The sequence below is a fragment of the Rana temporaria genome, chromosome 5 (assembly GCF_905171775.1).
Source record: "Rana temporaria chromosome 5, aRanTem1.1, whole genome shotgun sequence".
NCBI classification, from domain to species: Eukaryota; Metazoa; Chordata; class Amphibia; order Anura; family Ranidae; genus Rana; species Rana temporaria.
In genome coordinates this window covers 240,729,292-240,752,571 of record NC_053493.1, presented here as the reverse complement: position 1 = coordinate 240,752,571, position 23,280 = coordinate 240,729,292, and the positions used below count along the sequence as shown (strand labels likewise).

The following is a 23,280-nucleotide window of genomic DNA, read 5'->3' as shown; positions in this document are numbered from 1 at the left end:
TGGTCACGGAGCTTAGGACCGGGTCACGGGCGCGCGCCCGTGACCCACAGCTGGGCACTTAAAGAGGACGTACAGGTACGTGCTTGTGCCCAGCCGTGCCATTCTGCCGACGTATATCTGCAGGAGGCGGTGCTTAAGTGATTAAGCAAATGGGGCAGCGCCGCACGTACCCGGCAATGCACATGGTTGCGGCATATTTGTCAGCAAAAATGGGGCTAAAACAGGTGGCGAGGATGCATCACATTGCTTCCTCACCTCCTGTCAGTAGTCTGTGAAGCACAATCCAAACATGGATTGGGCTTTAGCGGAAAGGGAGATTTAGGCGCAACATCTAAATCTACCTTTACGCCGTCAACTTTATATTTGAAAATCTTTATTGGAAAGTCATTGCAGATCTTGGAAGGATTTTTTTCATTATCAAAAGACAACCAATTTGTGATGAAGATTCAACAGTCATATGATATCATACCTAGAATACCTAGAAAACAGGCAACGCTGGCTAATGCTGACACACTCAAACTCACAGTCTGTTGTAGATCATTATTCATAGTGGGTATTTCATGTAAACGCATCAGGCCTTTCCAATCACAATGCCTCATAAAAAAAAAATTGAGTTTTAGAAAAGTCATACGCTTGGTGGCATATTGTGATCCTTGTCAGGTCTGTCTTAAGATTCACAAACATTTTGTTCAAGTTAGGCTTTCTATAAGTGCTTAGTTCAGCTGAATGAGTTGATTGAGAAGGTCTTTTTCTCCCAAATCATGTAGGGCTTTAGCAATCTCTCCAACTGTAACATATTTCGATCCGACTTTCATTTGCCACTTGTACAACATTTGGAAAACTTTTTCTTTTAGTCCATCTCTTTCAAAGTCATGGTCAATTTCATCAATTTCTGGTTGTCGAAACCCAACTTTGCGTGCAAACTCCTTCCATTTCCTAGACAGGTTATCTCCCAGAAGCTGAAGCTGTTGCTCCTTTGCTGATGAAGTGTCCTCTGAAACACACAAAAAAAAAAAAATCAAATAATCAAAATCAAATATGAAACACACACACAAAAAAAATAAACTGAATAGGGAGGTGGTCATCACTGACCACTTCTCTTTCTGAAATTGCTAGTTGCCTGTATGTCAGTGGCGGCTGGTGCTCAAAATTTTTGGGGGGGGCGCAAACGAAAAAAAAAACAAAAAAACAATTGCAGCCTCACTGTACCTATCAATTGTCACCACTGTGCCATGCCATCAAATGCAGTCACTGTGCCATCAAAACGCAACCACTGTGCCATCAAAACGCTGCCAGTGTGCCATGCCATCAAAACGCAGCCACTGTACCATGCCATCAAAACGCAACCACTGTGACATGCCATCAAAACGCAGCCACCGTGCCATGCCATCAAAACGCAGCCACTGTGCCATGCCATCAAAACGCAGCCACCGTGCCATGCCATCAAAACGCAGCCACTGTGCCATGCCATCAAAACGCAACCACTGTGCCATGCCATCAAAACGCAGCCACCGTGCCATCAAAACGCAGCCACTGTGCCATGCCATCAAAACGGAACCACTGTGCCATGCCATCAAAACGCAGCCACCGTGCCATCAAAACGCAGCCACTGTGCCATGCCATCAAAACGCAGCCACCGTGCCATGCCATCAAAACACAGCCACTGTGCCATACCATCAAACGCAGCTACTGTACCATCAATTATCACCACTATGCCATCAAACACAGCCCCCAATTGTCACCACTGTGCCCCCAATTGTTGCCACTGTGCCCCCAATTGTCGCCACTGTGCCCCCAATTGTCACCACTGTGCCCACAATTGTCACCACTGTGCCCCCACTTGTAGCCACTATGCCCACTTGTAGCCACTGTGCCCAGTACCCCCCCCCCCCCGGCACTTACCTTTATGGCTTCTACGTCCCTCGATGTCCCTCGTCCCGCCCTCGATGACGCTTCAGCCAATCAGGTTACCTGATTGGCTGAGACGCCTGTCAGTCTTATCCTCGGACGTACGGCCGGTACGCCCCGAGGCCGCTGGCCCTGATAGGCACTTCCACACAGCCAGTCAGCTGCCGCTATTCAGCTGACCGGCGCTCAACTTCCGGCCAGCTGAATAGTGGACGGCAGCGGCGAAAATATACAGATTCATACAGTGTATGAATCTGTATATTTTACTGGCTGTGAGTGAGCCAGAGGGGGCAGCGCTCCTGCGTCCCTATGGACGCACCGCCACTGCTGTATGTGTTGGTGAACATTTGGCTGAAATACTTTCTGAACCATTGACTCAGAGTGGGATAGTTGTGTTGACGTCACTATGACCTGGCTGACTATAGCCTCGTACACACAATCTGATTTTCCGATGCAAATTGTGTGATGACAGGCTGTTAGAAAATCCGACTGTTTTGTATGCTCCATCGGACAATTGTTGTCGGATTTTCCGAAAAACAAATGTTGGATAGCATGCTTTAACCACTTGCTTACTGGGCACATATACCCCCTTCCTGCCCAGGTGAAATTTCAGCTTTCAGCACTGCGTCGCTTTAAATTAAAATTGCGCGGTCGTGCGACGTGCTCCCAAACAAAATTTACGTCTTTTTTTCCCCACAAATAGAGCTTTCTTTTGGTGGTATTTGATCACCTCTGTGGTTTTTATTTTTTGCGCTATAAACAAAAAAAGAGCGAAAATTTAGAAAAAAAACACAATATTTTTTACTTTTTGCTAAAATAAATATCCGATTTTTTTTTTTAAAAAAAATATTTTTTTTCTCAGTTTAGGCCGATACGTATTCTACATATTTTTGGTAAAAAAAAAAATCGCAATAAGCATATAGTGATTGGTTTGCGCAAAAGTTATAGTGGCTACAAAATAGGGGATAAAATTCTGACATTTTTTTTATTATTTTTTTTTTACTAGTAATTCGGCGATCTGCGAATTTTGTCAGGACTGCAATATTGCGGCGGACACATCGGACACTTTTGACACATTTTTGGGACCTTTCACATTAATACAGCGAACAGTGCTATAAAAATGCATTGATTACTGTATAAATGTGACTGGCAGGGAAGGGGTTAACACTAGGGGGCGAGGAAGGGGTTAAATGTGTATCCTGGGAGTGATTCTTACTGTGGGGGGAGGGGCCTGACTGGGGAAGGTGACCGATGCTGTGTCCCTATGTACAAGGGACACAGTATCTGTTTCCTCTCCCTGACAGGATGTGGAGCTCTGTATTTACAGCCGCGCGCGCCCGCCAGTGGCCGGAGGACGCAAGGCCGTAAAAAGACGGATTTATAGAGCCACCTGGAGGATGTCTTTTTACTATGGCCCGGGTCTAAAGTATTTAAAAGTTTCCGACAACAAATGTGTGTTGTAGGATTATCCAATCTCGTGTACACAAGTTTGTCGAAAAAAAAAATCCAAAGTACAAACACGCATGATCAGAAGCAATGCTAACCATAACACAAAAAAAATGGGAAAGGGAAATAACATTAAGGCACTCACATTGGCCCACATCCGAAATAGTAATTCAAAAAAAGAAAGGTTGTACTACACTAGGTAGCGACATGGCGGACTTTAAAGGGCAATCACAGGGACATTTTTCGTTATAAAAATAGAGTTTAATTACAAAATTATACATATACAAATAAATTTCATATCAATAAAATGTTAACAAAAAAGAACATAGATACATATTTGAGCAATAGAACGTCTCGCCGACGCGTTTCGCCTTACGGCTTCTTCTGGACGAGTTGTATGATTTTATAACAAGGAGGTATTGCTACTTGCATGTGTCAATTGAGTTGGTGGTCATCCGCATCCATCACAAATCATTGGAGTAGTACCAAAAATAAGTTCGTGAACCAGGTAGAAGGAGGAAAGAAAGATCTCCTGATGGTGTAAGGAGCCACAATGGTAGTAGGTTCTCAAAGTTAGTGTAAAAAAAGGCAACAACCGGGACCAGCAAGGCAGAAGACAGGTGGGAAGAACCTGGAGGGAAAATAGATTCCGTCGCTAGGTAGCCACACTGCACTGTCCACAATAAAGGGCAGACCACAGGCTGCTACCCCCCCGGGACACATACTACTCCTTAGGCGGCAAGGCTTCTAAATCCTTTGGTCTGCCCTTTATTGTGGACAGTGCAGTGTGGCTACCTAGCGACGGAATCTATTTTCCCTCCAGGTTCTTCCCACCTGTCTTCTGCCTTGCTGGTCCCGGTTGTTGCCTTTTTTTACACTAACTTTGAGAACCTACTACCATTGTGGCTCCTTACACCATCAGGAGATCTTTCTTTCCTCCTTCTACCTGGTTCACGAACTTATTTTTGGTACTACTCCAATGATTTGTGATGGATGCGGATGACCACCAACTCAATTGACACATGCAAGTAGCAATACCTCCTTGTTATAAAATCATACAACTCGTCCAGAAGAAGCCGTAAGGCGAAACGCGTCGGCGAGACGTTCTATTGCTCAAATATGTATCTATGTTCTTTTTTGTTAACATTTTATTGATATGAAATTTATTTGTATATGTATAATTTTGTAATTAAACTCTATTTTTATAACGAAAAATGTCCCTGTGATTGCCCTTTAAAGTCCGCCATGTCGCTACCTAGTGTAGTACAACCTTTCTTTTTTTGAGCTAACCATAACACAACATTAGCAGAAGTTGCCCAAAGGGTGCCGCTAAAGAGCTGAAAAATCACGTAGTTTCGTGTTTGTTGGACAACAATTCTTTGCCGTTTGTATGCAAGACAAGTTCATGGCCAACGTCCTTCAGACAAAAGTCCTACACTTTGTCTGCGGAAAATCTGATTGTGTGTATGAGGCTTAAGGCTGTATGCAAGTTCGGAATTAGTGACTTAAAATGTCGGGTCAGAACGCGGTGACGTCAAACACACGATGTGCTGAATAAAACAAAGTTCAATGCTTCCAAGCATGCGTCGACTTGATTCTGAGCATGCGCGGGTTTTGATCCAATGCTTTCTGTACTAACCATCGGTTTGGAACGATCGGGCAGCGGTCCATCGGTTCGATTTTGAAGCATGTTTTAAAATTTTGGACCGAAGGACAACAGACCGATGGGCTATACACACGGTCGGTTTGGACCGATGAAACTGAACCTCTGTCCATTCTCATCGGTTTTGTCCGACCGTGTGTAGGCGGCCTAGGTTGCTTTAATGCAAAAAAAAAAAAAAAAAGAATTGTAGTCTTAAGTGCCTGTAAATGGGCAAAGAGGTGATGTTGTGCCAAGGTCAGTAGTGGATTATTTCTAATGCTGCGTACACACAATTGGACATTCCGACAGCAAAACGGTGGATTTTTTTCCAATGGAATGTCGGCTCAAACTTGTGTTGCATGCACACGGTCACACAAATGTTGTCGGAAATTCCAAACGTCAAGAACGCGGTGACGTACAACACGTATGACGAGCCGAGAAAAAATGAAGTTCAATAGCCAGTGAGGCTCTTCTGCTTGATTCAGAACATGCGTGAAATTTTCTGCGTCGGAATTGGCTACACACCATCGGAATTTCCGACAAGAGCTTTTGTTGTCGGAAAAATTGAGAACCAGCTCTCAAACATTTGTTGTCGGAAATTCCGACAGTAAATGTCCGATGGAGCGTACACAGGGTCGGATTTTCCGACAACAAGCTCACATTGAACATTTGTTGTTGGAAATTTCGAGCATGTGTACGCGGCATTATAGTCTGTGGCAGGTACCGCACCTTCCCACTTCAAACAGATTTGCAAATAAATTTCCATATTTCAGCCCGACAGTGTGAAAACGAATTTCAACCAACCTTTAGCCCTGGTTCACACTGGTGCGATTCGTCATGCAATTTGACAGTTCCAAATCACACGACAAGTCGCACCCCATTGCCGGCAATGAAACCGTTCAAATCACCACGACTCATGTCACAGCTACTTTGAAAAAGGTTCCTGCACTACTTTTTTTTAGGGCTGTTACTGATCAAAAATTTTCTGTTCGATTAATCGTTTTTTTTTTTTAATCGATTAATCGACCAATTTCGATTAATTATAACGCACATACAGATCCAACTACTTTTAGCTGATCTCCTTGCAGGCTGATTCCCAGTGCAGCTACCAACCACTGGAAAAATGGATAGCAGGATACAAAAATCACACAAAGGCAGCGCTCGATGGGAATAGCATTAAAGCGATTCTCCACCCTAAAGTGGAGTCCCGCTGATCGGAACCCTCCCCCCCTCCGGTGTCACATTTGACACCTTTCAGGGGGGAGGGGGGTGCAGATACCTGTCTAAAGACAGGTATTTGCACCCACTTCCGGCCACACGCTACGGGCAAAAGACGGGTTTTTCTGACATCCCGTCTGTCGCCCGTTGTGTGCTGGGAACACTCGGCTCCCAGCACACAGCGTGTGAGCCAATCGGCGGGCGCAGCGCGACTCGCGCATGCGCCGTAGGGAACCGGGCAGTGAAGCCGCAGCGCTTCACTTCCTGGTTCCCTCAGCGTGGATGGCGGGGGGAGCAGCAGAGAGACGAGCGATCGCTCGTGCTCTGCTGCGATCAGCGCTGGACTCCAGGACAGGTAAGTGTCCTAATATTAAAAGTCAGCAGCTGCAGTATTTGTAGCTGCTGGCTTTTAATATTTTTTCCCCATGGCACATCCGCTTTAAAACTTTTATAGTCTTCAAGTAGGTAACCAAATAAATATTGCACTGGAGATAAAATTGATGTAGCTACATAAACTGTAAAAATGGTGCGAGTAATACCAAATCGTACCAAAAGCAGTCATAAAAACATGTAGCTAAGTATGATACTGGTATAAAAATGTGTACAACGATACCACTGCTGAATCCAGATGAGGAGAGGTTAACATCAGTCCATCGACATGTAGATGTCCCATGAAGGGAACTATCACAACTCCCAGTGGATGGTTGTAGAATCCCAGGTTGATAGAGGGAAGTGTAACAGCCCTTGCATGTGGCCGATAGTAAGGTCCCGCCGGCATGCAGATATGAAGGCACAGCAAAGGAGCACTTCAGATGGACACGGCAAGCCCCGCCGGTGTCCGTGACGTTACTGGATCTCCGACGGAACTCCCTGAAGGCTCAGAACCCGGCCGGAGAGGTGAGTACCAATCAAAAGAATTTTAATCGATCAAAAAAATTAAAGATTAATCGATTAAGTAAAAGTTAATTTGCACAGCCCTACTTTTTTTCATTGCGACTTGCATAGACTTCTGTTGGCAATGAAGTCGCAAGCTGCAATGAAATCGGAGGCGCAAATTGTACTGATCTTCAGCTTTGATTTGACGCTGAATTAGCGATATTTCAAAGCTGGTGTGAACCGGGGCTTAAAATTTAGTAATGAGATTGCAACATACAATTGCGCCTCAACTACTTCTAGAAATGTGTTCCGTTCAGTAACCTGGCTGGTATTGCTTTGATCAATATAATCAGGCAGAAAACAGATACAATCGTGATGTGATTAAATCCAATAAACAACAACCAATACATACCAAACACATGTTGATACTGCTTGTCGGTAACATTTTGAGCAACATGATTGTTTATTGCTCTTGGTGCCTCAACCGTCATGTAATTACCGTTTCCAATCTGAATGGCTCTACTATTTGATATAGTCAGATTGACAGATTTATCTAAAGAAAGGAAAAACAATCAGATTAATAATCAGTCACACCCGCACAGTTAGGTGAAAATACTTGACAAAGTATAGATTTGTATCTCAGTTTCCACATGAGTATCCTGTTAAAGAAGCCTTTTGAAAATGCTAGTGTTCTGGCTGTCTATGAACTCATTACAAGTCAATACAAGTCCTTTTAAATTGCCATTATAAGCAGCAATTGTATTGCATAGAGCAGTCCCTTATCTCCTCTTCTGGAGTCCCCCTCCAGCGCTCTCCGCTGCTCTTCTTCTGTGTGCCCCCATGGCAAGTTGTGTGCTATGTTGGCACATGTGCGAGCGTGGTCCCAAGCAGGGCTGGGACCAAGCCACACACAGTGCGGCTTGGTCCCGCTTCTTTCTCACAAAATTTGACTAAAGCCCTGTACACACGGGCCAGAATCTCATCAGGAAAAAAATCTCTTGCCGCCCGAGTGTACAGACACTCCTTTCAAAAGAACCGCGGTTCTCTTGGAAGGCAAGAACGCGGTGACGACATTGCGTAAGACGAGCATGCCATCTTGCTGCACCCTACCTATGCCTAGGAAGCTACCGTGCATGCGTCAAAGTCATTTCAAACATGCGCGGGTTTCCACGGCGACAGGTAAGCATACACACTCTCGGGTTGCAGTTGCGGTGCGGCCCAATTGATCTTTATGGGTGAGTTTGGGTGGCATCACTGCCTGCAGCCTTAGTTAAAACTGCTGCATCCACACCATGTGAAAAATCAGAAAAATGTACCCAAACAAGCAAGATAAAGGTAAGGATATATAATTCAAAGTTCTAGGTCATTTTAGAATCAGAATATATTAAGTACCGTATTTCCCGGCGTATAAAGTGACTGGGCGTATAAGACGACCCCCTACTTTTTCAGCTAAAAGGTTGTTTTTGGGATATACTCACCTTATAAGATGACCCCCTTCTGACTCACCTCACTGTGCCCATTGCCTACCTCACTGTGCCCATTGCCTACCTCACTGAGCCCATTGCCTACCTCACTGAGCCCATTGCCTACCTCACTGAGCCCATTGCCTACCTCACTGAGCCCATTGCCTACCTCACTGTGCCCATTGCCTACCTCACTGAGCCCATTGTATACCTCACTGTGATCATTGCCTACCTCACTGTGCCGATCTCCATACCTTATCCCTGTATGCAGAGTCAGACTGCGTGCGTCCATTGTTCAAAAGCCACGACTCCTACTCGTCCTGTTCTGTGATAGGCGGAAAACACTGTGTTTTCCAGCAGAGCCTGTGTTCTGTGCTCCGCCTATCATGGAGGTCCTCTCGTCCGAGGACGAGAGGACATCCGTGATAGGCGGAACGCTGAACACAGTCTCTGCTGGGAAACTGAGTGTTCCGCCTATCAAGGAACAGGACGAGTAGGAGGCGTGGCTTTTGAACAATGGACGCACGCAGTCTGACTCTGCATACAGGTACCGGCGTATACGATTTTTGGGGGATATTTTTAAGTACAAAAGGTCATCTTAGGCTCCATTCACACTAATGCTTTTTTTGGTGCATTTTGCAGAAATGCAAGCAAATTTTTTAACATGGTTTGCTATGGAACATGTTCACATCAATGCTTTTTTGTGCCTCTGCGGTTTTGAAAAGGATCAGGGACTTTTTTTCCAGCAAAAAGCAGCGTTTTGCATGCAATAGAATTCAATGGACCTGCATCCAAATGCATTTTGCTGTGATTTTGCCGCGATTTGCGTTTTTTTCCCCAACCTGTTCATAGCTAGTTGTTAAAGGAAATGTAAAAAAAAAAAACGCAGCAAGCACTGCAAAAAGCATTGCAAAAATGCTCAAAAGCAACATGCATAGGTGTGAATCGAGCCTTATACGCCGGCAAATACGGTATGTTCTTCTCTTGGACCTTACCTGGAATGTACGTGTCCAGACTATGATTTCCTAGATAGCCAAAGTTTCCCTTAGGGAAAGGAGTATTCCCAGGTGAGCCTAAACAGAAAAAAAAAAAACATAAATGGCAAATATGAATAGGTCCTAGCAGTCCTGCAGCATGTAAATAAAAAATTTGATATATATATATATATATACATACATACACACCTTCACCGGCCACTGTATTAGGTACACCTGTTCAATTGCTTGGTAACACAAATTGCTAATCAGCCAATCACATGGCAGCAACTCAATGCATTTAGGCTGGGTTCACACTACTACACTACTTTCATCCTACTTTGCTCTGTGTTCAATGTTTCCCTATGAGAGCGTCTTGTAGCATCCTACACAAGTCGGTTCGACTTTGAAAATGCTCCCTGTACTACTTTTGGTCCTACATTGATCCTACTTCAGGCCCATTGAATATCATTGAAGTCGGACCAAAGTAGTATCCTGTTCATGAAAGTAGGATGGATGTAGGACCAATGTAGGATCAATGTAGGACCAATGTAGCAGAGCAAAGTAGGATGAAAGTAGTGTAGTAGTGTGAACCCAGCCTCAGGCATCTAGAAGTGGTAAAGACAACTTGCTGAAGTTTAAACTGAGCATCAGAATGGGGAAGAAAGGGGATTTAAGTGACTGAATGTGGCATGGTTGTTGGTGCCAAACAGGCTGGTCTGAGTATTTAAAAAACTGCTGATCTACTGGGATTTTCATGCACAACCATCTCTAGGGTTTACAGAGAATGGTTCGAAAAAGAGAAAATATTCAGTGAGCGACAGTTGTGTGGAGGAAAATGCCTTGTTCAGGTCAGAGGAGAATGGGCAGACTGGTTTGAGATGATAAAAAGGCAACAGTAACTCAAATTACCACTTCTTACAACCAAGGTACCGTATTTTCCGGTGTATAAGACGACTTTCTGGATGCAAAAACATGTTCAGTGCCATATGACCTCCAAACATGGTGTATATTATAGCATCCAAAGAGTTCAATTTTGGTCTCATCTCACCAGACTATATTCTCCTAGTTTTTCACAGGCTTGTCGAAATGTTGTCCAGCGAACTTTAAACAAGCTTCAACATGCTTTTTCTTCAGCAATGGAGTCTTGCGTGGTGAGCGAGTGTACAGGCCATGGCGGCTCAGTGCATTACTTATTGTTTTCTTTGAAATAATTGTACCTGTTAATTCCAGGTCTTTCTGATGCTCGCCACAAGTGGTCCTTGGCTCTTGGACAACTCTTCTGATAATTACCGTATTTTCCGGCGTATAAGACGACTTTCTGGATGCAAAAACATGCATCCAAAGTCGGGGGTCATCTTATACGCCGGGGACGGTCTTCGTGCTGCCAGCGTCAATGATTTGAAAGCCGCGCCTTCTTCTCAGACTGTCCTGTGTTAGGCGGAACACAAATCTTCCCAGCAGCGCCTCTGTTCTGTGTTCCTCCTATCACAGATGCCTTCTCATCCTTGGACGAGATGAGAAGACGTCCGTGATAGGCGGAACACAGAACAGAGGCGCTGCTGGGAAGATTTGTGTTCCGCCTAACACAGGACAGTCTGAGGAGAAGGCGCGGCTTTCAAATCATTGACGCTCGCGCTCGCAGCACGGAGACTGTCACCGCCTGCAAAAAAGTGAGTGTTTGCAGTGATTGCACTGGGGGGCAAGTTCAGGCACAGTGGGGGCAAGTGATGGCACAGAGAGGGGCAAGTGATGGCACAGAGAGGGGCAAGTTCAGGCACAGTGAGGGGCAAGTGATGGCACAGAGAGGGGCAAGTGATGGCACAGTGAGGGGAAAGTGATGGCACAGTGAGGGGCAAGTGATGGTACAGTGAGGGGCAAGTGATGGCACAGTGAGGGGCAAGTGATGGCACAGTGAGGGGCAAGTGATGGCACAGTGAGGGGCAAGTGATGGTACAGTGAGGGGCAAGTGATGGCACAGTGAGGGGCAAGTGATGGCACAGTGAGGGGCAAGCGATGGCACAGTGGGGGCATGTAATGTAATGGCACAGTGAGGAATGTAATGTAATGGCACAGTGAGATTTGAAAAAGCCTGTTTCTGTCAGCGGTCCTGGCTACCCCTCAGCTTCCAGAAAGACTAATAGGAAGGGGGTAGTCTTATACAGTGAGTATATCCCAAAACCAACATTTTTCCTGGAAAATTAGGGGGTCGTCTTATACGCCCAGTCGTCTTATACGCCGGAAAATACGGTATGCAGAATACCAGCTCTGAATGTATAACACATCGAACTTCGATGCAAATGGGCTACAGAAGAAGACCACTTCGGGTGCCACTCCTGTGAGCTACTAACAAGAAACTGAGGCTACAATTCACACAGGCTTAGCAAAATTGGACAATAGAAGACTGGAAAAACGTTGTCTGGTCTGATGAGTCTCGATTTCAGCTGCAACATTCAGATAGTAGAGTCAGAATTTGGCATAAACAACATGAAAGCATGGATCCATCCTTCCTTGTATCAACAGTTCAGGCTGGTGGTGGTGGTGTAATGGTGTGGGGGATATTTTCTTGGCACACTTTGGGCCCCTTAGTACCAATTGAGCATCATTTAAATGCCACGGCCTACCTGAGTATTGTTGCTGACCATGTCCATCCTTTTATGACTACAATGTACCCATCTTATGATGGCTACCTACAGCAGGATAATGTCAAAAAAGCTCAAATCATCTCACCACTGGTTTCTTGAACATGACAATGAGGTCACTGTACTCCAATGGCCTCCACAGTCACCAGATCTCATCCAATAGCACACCTTTGGGATGTGGTGGAGATTTTCATCATGGCTGTGCAGCCGACAAATCTGAAGCAACTGCGTGATGCTATCATGTCAATATGGACCAAAATCTCTGAGGAATGTTTCCAACAGCTTGTTGAGTCTATGCCAAGAAGAATTAAGGCAGTTCTGAAGGCAAAAGGGGGTCCAACCTAGTATTAGCAAGGTGTACCTAATAGTGGCCGGTGAGTGAGTGTGTGTATATATATGACAGCCTATATGTTTCTCTCAGTACAGGCTTGGTCTTAAGAGGAAATGTTAGAGGCAATTTAGGCCTCTGTCAGGCGTGACATAGTACAGATCAAGTCTTTTAAAGAGGCCTCAGTAATCTCAGTCTTAAAATTACCAGTTAAAAGTATTTACTTTAAATCTACTATACTACACCTATTGATAGATAACTTGGTACAACAAAGGGCTACAACTTTGCAGTCTTTCAGGCTTAGGCCAGCCATACGTGGTTTAAATCTTGTGGGTTCAGTAGGAACCCCGGCCGAGATTCGAACTGTTAATGGGCAGGCTGAATGTACCAACATGACCTATCAATTTAGGTACCGCTAGCGATAATCACTGTCATCTCCCAGTAGGGATGACTTCCCCCTGCCAGGAAAAGACAATGGCCCGGCAGGAGAGATTCCCACATCAACATTGTCTGTGTTGATGGGGAAATCGTGCAAATTTCCCATGGTTGCAGGAAATAAGTTTGCTCCGTGTATGGCCAGCCTTAGGCCCCTTTCACACAGGCGGACCGTTCAGGTTGCCTGCCAGTTTTTTAGGTGGACCTGAACGGGCGCTCCGTGCTCCTCTATGGAGCCACGGATGTCAGCGGTGACATTCCCGCTGACATCCGACCCAACAAAGTGTGATGGAGGAAAACCCTACTTTTCCTTCCTTCTGGTGGATCGGATCGGGTGACAACGGACTCTACGGTCTGTCGTCATCCGATCCCCCATAGAGGAGAGCGGAGCTCTGACAGGTCGGTCCCTGCACAGTGTGCAGAGACAGACCTGTCATCTGCCTGCTCAGCGGCGGTCGACAGAGCGATCCCCACTGAGCAAAGCGGAGCCCGTAAAAGTGCCCTTACTGTACAATTTGAAGGACAACATTGCTCTCTGGTCGCTCTTATGTTCTCTTGAAATCCCTCTGATACATGTGTCACTTTGATTGCATTGCTGAAAAACTGGCAGGGGAGTTGGAGCAAAGTGGCCCTAAAGCATTGGTTCTAAACTTGGGGTCAGGACCCCCTTGGGGGTCAAATGACGATTTTCCAGGGGTCACCAAAACCTGGGCTGTTCCTGAAGCACACACTGCTCTCCCAGCCTTTTTGCAGCCACCCAGAAGGGCTGTCCCTGGAGTCTGATGACACCCAGCTAGGCTGTTCCTGGAGCCCACAGCCACCCACTCAGCCTCATTCAGTTTACGGCATGGCTTGGGGGCAGAGACTAGAGGTCAGCTGACTGGTGAGGAATGTGAAGTGGGAGGGGCTGGAGGAGACAATATCTCTTGATTTCGGCATAGGTGTCACTGCTACGAAACACCACAAAGTCGGAGAAACAGTGAGTAACACTACCTGTGATTATAGTTGTCATTAAAAGTCCCCACTACAGTTCTCAGATCAGCAGGGTGACCTTGATCAAGAGCACCTAAGTTGGCTGATCAGAACTCCCCCCAACATTGCCACTAACCCCAACTCCCCGCAAGCACTGCCACTCATCCCGTTCCCCCCCCACCCTCCACCAAGGAGTAAGAGAAGGAATAATGTAAGGGGGAGCAACAAAGAAAAAAGGAGAGAAAGAATAAGAGAAAGAACAAGAAATACGGTTAGAGAGAGGGATGGGATAAAAAACAAGAAATTAGGATACCCCGAGATAAAAGGTAAAGTAAGGAGAACAAAGAGAAAGAGTGTCCGTGGGTTGGGGGCGCAAATTCCTTTTCTTGCCTTGGGCGCTGACAACCCACGCTACGAAAATAATTTTACTGTTAGGGGTCCCACAACTTCGAAAATTTTATCAAGGGGTCACGGCACTAGAAAGGTTGAGAACCACTGCCCTAAAGGTTCATGTACACAGTGCAAGTGTCCCACTTACCATTTGTTTAACCTTTGTGTGGGGGTAAATACTACATTAAGCATGCCATACACAGAGCGTAGTTTGGCCGGTTCCTGATGATCCACCTGCAACTTGGATTGTGGGTGGACCTACTGGCATTACTCAATCTGAAAATTGAAGGAGCTGGGCAGAAAATTGTCAGCCAAACCGTAACTGCGCCTCATCAGCTGCAGTCACTCTTTGGTTATTTTGACAGCTACAGGTGCCAGCTGTCAGAATAAAATAGCCAGCAGCCAGAAATGTATTCATCTACACTGTTTAGCATGGATTGGGAATCAATACATTTCTCTTGTTCAGGCCTCAGGGGACATATATCCACAATGCAAATGGAAGCTGCAAACACACTTACCTCCTGTGTAACTGACATTACTAGCATATGCATAGCCTGGGTGTTGTGGGTAAAGAATTGGCATCTCCGATTCTGCAACAGGAACTTTAGTAGAATCATATGGCATAAAATCATGCATTCCTTGCCAACCGTCAAGTTGCCCATGAGGATATGCCCCTGGTTCAGGTGTAGATGGTGGCATCGCTGAAATATGTGGATTGAACATTCCGTGGTGTTCATTAGACACATAGATGTAATTTGGGTCCCCCTGAGTAAGTTGCTCAGGGCTGTGAAGTCCATTGGCAGGTGTAAAATTCCCCGTATTTTGTGGATTCACAATACGTGGTTTATTAAACATTTTACAACTGCTGAGCTCACTTGGAGCACCTGGGTTGGAAGGGTTAGTCACATTCTCAATACGACTGCCAGTCTGATGATAATTCATTTCTTCTTGCAGTTTCCGCTGTAAGTCATCATATTTTTCTTCCTCACTCTCTTCTGGCTCATTGGAAGCCCTGAACAAACGCTCATTAATGTTTCCGTGTCCCAAGCCCAGGTTGCTATGAAGAGACCGGGGTGTATCTAGAAAAAGACAAAACATGTCAGACCTGACATAATAGTAAATAAATAAAAGTGGCACCTTTTGGGTACCTACTCCCACATCTGGCCGAGTCCGGCCCCCCTCCTCCTTCTCCTGCAGCTGGCCCAATCAGAGAGGCCAGCGTGCTTCACGCATGCGCATTAGGGAACCATAAGTGAAGCTGCAATTCTTCACTGGCGGTTTCCCTTAGTGGAGATGGCAGCGACAGCACCCGATTGAAAAATTGGTTCGGGTGAAGATACTGCTGGATTCCTGGACAGGTAAGTGTCCCAATATAAAAAGTCAGCAGCTACAGTATTTGTAGCTGCTGACTTAATTTTTTTTCTGCAGGAGCCTGGAGCTCATATTTAACACAAGGTTTCTCACAGAGGGATTCCAGCTTTACACAGCAGAACAAGAAGCAAACAAAAACGCTGAGCCCTCTGGCTGTCCTGTTAGCAGGACCACTGTTCCTTACACTGGTCTCCCAGACCATTGGCTCTTCAGGCTCACTTAACCTTTATTCACAGCACCTATACTGGCCCACTCCTGCCCTCTGGATAGGGTTTTTCAGCCCCGCGAGCTTTGTCTCTCTAGAGACTTCCAGATTCCCTCCAGCTCACTGGACCCGCTAGCCGCGTCAGCTTTCTTGGCCTCCAAGACCCATGTAGCTGCCCAGACTTTCCCAGTCTTTAGGCAAGGAATCCACCTCACAAGGGATGCATCCTACAGAAGGAACTCCCAGTTCTTCTGACAGGGTTCTGTCTTCAAATGGCAGCAACTGCAACTCCTATTTCAACTGCTGTAGCTCTGATCAGGCTTATAACAACTCTGCATATCTGTGCATTCACACCGGTGGCAGGTGTCTTGCAAAGGCCAGATTCAGGGTGGAGGTTCCTTTCCACCCAAGACACTTTGGAACCTTCAAACTCCAGGCCCTGAAGCGGGATTACCAAACCTGGAGAAAACTTGGTTCTAAAGTCTCAAGGCTCAAGGTTTTTTACCTTCATACATGAAGGTAAAAAAATCCTCAGTGTGCGGCAGGTCCCCTGCCCCCCCCCCCCCCCCAATACCTACCCACTCAATACAGCAGTATGCAAGAGATCAGCAGTCCTCCTGGGTCAGTTTCTCCTCCTTGGCTGAGACAGCAGCGGGAGCCATTGGCAATCACAGCCAGTGAGCCCATGACGCGAGAGCGGGGGCGGGGCTGGACCATACTCCATATGTGAATGGACACACAGTGCAGCGACTCGGAAGCTGCTTGCTATGGGGGCAGGAGGCAGGAGGGAGGGACCAGGAGCTCTGTCAAGGGAACGCGAGAAGAGGAGGATTGGGGCTGCTTTGTGCAAAACCACAGCACAAAGCAGGTTAGTATGACATGTTTGTTAGTTTTTTGTTTTTTTTTACGTTTTTTGTCTGCCTTTAATATCAATTTAAAGAATAAGTTCACCTTTCATAGCATGTTTAATGTTACATCCATATTCAGGGTGTAACATGTAACATGTTATGAAAGGACCGGCCCCCACTCTCCCACTTTGACAGCTAGCAGGGGATCTTCACAATTTAAAAAAAAACGCGCCATATGCCTGGTCACGTTACTCAGTCACAGTGTTCTGTAAATAGAAAACTACAAGTCCCAACACATTTAGTTTTCATTGAACTACCATGGTAGTGAGCACCATGGTAGTTCATTGATTCTTCCTGTCAAATTGTATCGGCCTGCTTGTACGAGGTACGAGCAAGCAGATACACTGACAGATCTCCAGGAGACTTACATGGCATCAGCGATCTGCTGATCCCTGGTGAAATGCTTTACAAAAAACGTATCTATTAAAATAGAGCTTTCCCCACCCACAATCCACATGCTGAAGCTTCTCAGGCTGAACCTTTGAGAGTCCTGTGTAATCTCTGTACCAATTTACTAAACTCATACCACATGTCCACAACAACCCATGCAATCCATACATACAAAGAAACCAAAACAAATACGTTCAGGAATTAAGTCATGTGTAATAAAATGGAATGACACAGTGAAAAAGTATTGAACACGCAAACTGAAAATTATTGAATACTTGGTACAAAATCCTTTGATGGTAATGACAGCTTCAAGACGCCTCCTGTATGGAGAAACTAGTCACACGCATTAGGCCTCGTACACACGACCGAGTTTCTCGGCAAAAACCAGCAAGAAACTTGCTGGGAGATATTTTTTTGCCGAGGAAACCGGTCGTGTGTACATTTCCGTCAAAGAAAACTGTTGAGAAACTCGACGAGCCAAAAAGAGAGCATGTTCTCTATTTCCTTGATGGGAATGGAGAAAATTGGCTTGTTGAGTTCCTCGACAGCCTAACAAGGAACTCGACGAGGAAAACGATGTGTTTCGCCAGTCGAGTTCCTCGGTCGTGTGTACGAGGCTTAACTCAGGTGTGAATCTGGAAGGTTCCATGGGCCTCTTCTATGAACTCTGATCTTTAGTTCTTTCTATAGATTTTCTATTGAATTCATCAGGTGACTGGCTGGACCATTCTAGCAGCTTTATTTTCTTTCTTTGAAACAATTAAGTTTCCTTGACTTTGTGTTTGGGATCATTGTCTTACAGAAATGTCCACCCTTGTTTCATCTTCATCATTCTAGTAGATGGCAGCAGATTTTTATCAAGAATGTCTTGGTACATTTTTCCATCCATCCTTCCTTCAATAGCTTGAAGTTTACCAGTACCGTATGCTGAAAAACTGCCCCACACCATGATGTTCCCACCACCAAACTCCAAACTTCACTGTTGGTATGGTGGGTATTTTTGGGGTGATGTGCAGTGCCATATGACCTCCAAACATGGTGTATATTATGGCATCCAAAGAGTTCAATTTTGGTCTCATCTCACCAGACTATATTCTCCTAGTTTTTCACAGGCTTGTCGAAATGTTGTCCAGCGAACTTTAAACAAGCTTCAACATGCCTTTTCTTCAGCAATGGAGTCTTGCGTGGTGAGCGTGCAATACAGGCCATGGCGGCTCAGTGCATTACTTATTGTTTTCTTTGAAATAATTGTACCTGTTAATTCCAGGTCTTTCTGATGCTCGCCACAAGTGGTCCTTGGCTCTTGGACAACTCTTCTGATAATTATTAAATTAAATCTTGCAAGGAGCACCTGGTCGTGGCCGGTTTATGGTTAAATTATGTTCTTTCGACTTCCGGGTTATGGTCCCAACAATGCTCACTGGAACATTCAGAAGTTTAGAAATCCTTTTGTAACCAATATCATCAGTATGTTTTGCAACAATAAGGTTGCAAAGGTCCTGAGAGCGCTCTCTGCTTTTACCCATCATGAGAGGTTTCTTGTGTGACACCTTAGTAATGAGACACTGTTTTATAGGCCAACAGTTGATACTGATATCAATTTGTACTGACAAGGGGCAGGATTGCTTTGTAATTACTGATAGATTTTAGCTTGTGTCTTGTCTTTTTGCACCTCCCTTTCTTCATGTTTTCAATACTTTTTCCCTGTGTCCTTACATTTTATTACACATAACTTATTTTCTGAACGAATTTGTTTTGGTTTATTTATATGTTTATTTATATGTATGGATTGCATGGGTTGTTACTGACGTGGTGGAAATTTCATGTCAATAGCACCTTTAGAAATATATTTACCTAGAAAAATGGTGACGTGTTCAATACTTATTTTACCGGCAGTACATATATACAGTAATGGCATTGTATTATTGTATTAGGCTTCTAATGTTCTTTTTTATAAGGCTGTAATATATAGGGAAGGCAACATACCTCTTGGTTGCATACTGGGAGGTTCTGCATCACAGTCTAGCTGCAAAGATGCCATCCTTTGAATAAATGCTTCTGGCTCCGGGTAATTTTCCTAAATGCACAAAAGAAGTGTAATGAAATATAATTTACAGCATACTATACAGGAGGAAATTTTAGATGGAGACACAAAATTGGGAGGCAACAATTTTAAATTTGGATGATTATAACGTCAGTATTTATTACCATACAGTTCACTTTCAAATTTTGATTTTGAAACTGATGACCATTTTGGCCCAGGCATTGCTGATTACTAGTCATTCAGATTGTGTATATCCAATTTTTGGGACACCGTGGTCCAGATTCTCAAAGGACTTACGACGGCACAGCGCCATGTACGCCATCGTAAGTCCTAATCTGGCCCGTCGTATCTATGTGACTGATTCTTAGAATCAGTTACGCATAGATATCTATTAGATCCGACAGGCGTAAGTCTCTTACGCCGTCAGATCTAAACTGCAATTTTTTTTTGCCCGCTAGGTGGCGCTTCCGACGATTTCCGCGTCGAGTATGCAAATTAGCTAGATACGCGAATTCCCGAACGTACGCGTGGCCGACGCAGTAAAGTTACCATGTTTACGTTAGGCTTTTCCCGGCGTAAAGTTCCCCTGCTATATGAGGCGCAGCCAATGTTAAGTATGGCCGTCGTTCCCGCGTCGAAATTTGAAAAAGTTACGTCGTTTGCGTAAGTCGTCCGTGAATGGGGCTGGACGTAATTTCCGTTCACGTCGAAACCAATGCTGTCCTTGCGACGTCATTTGGAGCAATGCACACTGGGATATTTTACGGACGGCGCATGCGCAGTTCGTTCAGCGCGGGGACGTGCTTCATTTAAATGATACACGCCCCCTACCCGCCGATTTGAATTCCGCCGGGTGATTTACGCTACGCCGCGGCAACTTTACAGGCAAGTGCTTTGTGAATAAAGCACTTGCCTGAAAAACTTGCGGCGGCGTAACGTAAATCGGATCCGTTTCCCCTGCCGCAGAGATACGCCCAATGTACCTGAATCTGGCCCCCTGTATTTTGCAGCCTCACAAGAATGTTGGAACTACATAATTTAAGGCCCCTTACACACAGGGTGAACTGCGGCTGTGATCCGCTTCCTAAGCAGGGGATTTCTCCGCTGATCCCTGCTGAGCAGGCAGATGACGTGTGAAGCCTGTGTCTGGTCCGCTCATGCAGAGACACAATCTGCTTTCCCTCATTGGCGTGGTCCAGATGTAAATGGACCGCCTGTCCGTTTACATCCAACTGCCATGCGATCCGCTAGAACCAGTGATCTCCAAACTATTGTATTGTATCCCCACTCGTATAGACCCACTCGCTGGGTCTCACCCAATCCTCCTACCCTTGGGGACTGAATATTTCTGAATATTTTTTTAATATCTTTGAAAACTTAGATAATAATGAATCAAATGTATTGATGGCAAACTGACTTTTTTTTATGTTTGTTATTGTTTTTTGTGTTTTTTTTATTATATATTTGTTGGTATGAAAACTTTATTGGAGATCTAAAGGCAGAAGGTTTTTTATCTTAATGCATTCTATGCATTAAGATAAAAAAAACGTTAGTGTGTAGCAGCCTCCCCAGGATCCCCTCTTTACTTACCTGAGCCCCATCTCTTTCCAGCAACGTCCACGAATGTCTAAGTCGACCGGGACACTCCTCCTGATTGGCTGAGACACAGTAGGGGCACCATTGGCTCCCGCAGGTGTCAATCACATCCAGTCAGACAATCAGGGGAGAGAGGGGGCGGGGCCAGTCTGGCTCCATGTTTGAATGGACACATGGAGCTGTGACTCGGCTTCAGTGCCCCCATAGGAAGCTGATGACTGTGGGGGCACTTGAGGAGGGAGTGGCCAGGACAATCACTTTAATAATAAAATCAGATCAAAAACAGATACCTTACATATTACGCTGTAAAATTGCGCAAGCCTGTGGAATGGTGCTAAACTACAGTACCTAAAAATCTCTATAGACGATGCTTTAAAAGCCTTTACAGGTACCTCTTCTGCTCTTTCCCATCATACCAGTTCTGACCTTTTGGGAACCCAAATCTATGTGGGTTTGGCCACATACAGCTATACCCCTACAACTTTCTATTTGTCTATCTTTATTTGAGATTGAATTTCAGCATTGTGGTCTTACACAGGTGATTTTTAACCCGGTTGGCACACCCCTTTAATTTGCTGAGTCAAAGACATGGCAAAATGTTTCTAAATCTTCCCATGCCTTTCTCCACACTGTATAACTGTTTAAATAACATGATATCTCAGGAGACCTTGTGAACATGAGCTATATACTGTAAGCTTGTCACTACTGTAATACTACAAATTGTGTTGTTTTTTTTGTGACTACTCTGGTATATAGTGAACTGTACATTCCTTCTCCAATGAAAAAAAATCAGGAGGTCTGGAGCTAGAATTATTGCTCTTGCTCTGACGTTCGTGGCAATATCTCACATGTTTACATATGCGTGCAGGACTTGCGTGCGCGTTTGCATCTGCACGTAATTTCCTCTCACTGTGTCCCAGGATATGGATGCCTTCAGTTCAGTCACAATTTTACTGGGCTTTCTCATTTGATCGGGAGAGGGACCCCCTTCCACCACCTGTAAAAGTGATCCAGTGGCTCTATAACCGCTCATAGTGACTTTTACATTGTAGCGAATCATCCGCTGAAAAAAATTATACTGGAATCATGGTTGTAGGCTCAACTATGATCCCAGTATAACCACTTCAATGATAGTCCGTTTATAAACGCCCTAAGCACGGGAAGTGGTTACAGAAATCATTACCTTCGAGACTGCTTGTATGCAAAGGACTTTTTTCTCCCTCTTTTCTGTTTTTGTTATTGCTGTATTTGCATTTCTATACAGATGCTTGTACTTTATTTAAATAATTTTTATATTAAATCATCAGGTTATATAATGTGTTTTCTATATTTCCCATGCATAAACTACTACTGAAGTACTGAAGTATTAACACAAATGTATTGCGTTATCCCATAAGAACTGTAATGTTCCTGCTTTTAGCATTGGGATTTTACCATCTGAAAACATTGGCATACAGCGTAGATCTACAACTTTTCCCGAGACACATTAGGTATAAGGCCGCATTCACACTTCAGAGTTTTGAATCGCAGAAAATCTGTGAAAGTGCTGATGTGTGAATGACAAATTGAATGACTCACATTTGAGATGCCATTCATTTGAAAGACATCTAAATTTGCGGTGTCACGTGATAAATCGCGCTGCAATCGCGGCAACCCACATCGCAAAAAGAAAAGAATTCAGGAGCTACTTTTGGGCGACATGCTTTACGCGATTCAAAACGCTGAAGTGTGAATGCAGCCTAAATTCCTCTATATGAATGTTCTGCACCCAAATTTTTCTGCTCAGTGAGCCAGGATGTGGGTATCACTACGTTTTTAGGATGTTGAATCTTGACTGGCTTGTGTTCTGCCTCAAACAGAAGCTGCTCATGCATTTCTTCCACACCCAGAACATTAAACAACTTAAAGGCATAGTTTACCTTGCAAAAATGTAACCAATGCACCCACATTAACCACTTCCCGACGGCCGTACGACTTTATACGGCCGCAGGGTGGCTCTAAATCTCCGGGAGGCCGTGTTTTTATGGCCTCCTCTCCTCCTGGCCACTGGGGGGCGCACGAGCGCACGCCCGCCGCATCACCGATGCCGATGCGCGTGCCTGGCGACCGCGATGTCCGCCAGGCTCCCGCGATCGGCGGTTACAGAGAGAAGGACATGGATCTGTGTGTGTAAACACACAGATCCATGTCCTGTCAGGGAGAGAGGAGACCGATCTGTGTCTCTTGTACATAGGGACACAGATCGGTCACCTCCCCCAGTCACCCCCCTTCCCCCACAGTTAGTAACACTATATAGGGTACACATTTAACCCCTTCCTCACCCCCTAGTGTTAACCCCTTCAATGCCACTCACATTTATACAGTAATTAGTGCATATTTATAGCACTGATCGCAGTATAAATGTGAATGGTGCCAAAAATGTGTCAAAAGTGTCCGATGTGTCTGCCATAATGTCGCAGTACCGATAAAAAT

At 45.0% G+C, this 23,280-nt stretch overlaps 1 protein-coding gene across 1 annotated transcript in view; it reads right to left on the bottom strand.

Moving 5' to 3' along the window:
- Window positions 1-394: 394 nt before the first annotated feature.
- RIPK1 (receptor interacting serine/threonine kinase 1) overlaps window positions 395-23,280 on the bottom strand; it is a 54,107-nt gene continuing 31,221 nt past the window's right edge. Inside the window, exons 8-12 of the mRNA XM_040353638.1 lie at window positions 19,155-19,245; window positions 14,813-15,373; window positions 9,549-9,626; window positions 7,503-7,643; window positions 395-994 (exon numbers count right to left, since the gene is read on the bottom strand). Coding sequence (XP_040209572.1) covers window positions 714-994; window positions 7,503-7,643; window positions 9,549-9,626; window positions 14,813-15,373; window positions 19,155-19,245 — 1,152 coding nt within the window. The 3' untranslated portion in view covers window positions 395-713. The remainder of the gene's footprint in view (window positions 995-7,502; window positions 7,644-9,548; window positions 9,627-14,812; window positions 15,374-19,154; window positions 19,246-23,280) is intronic.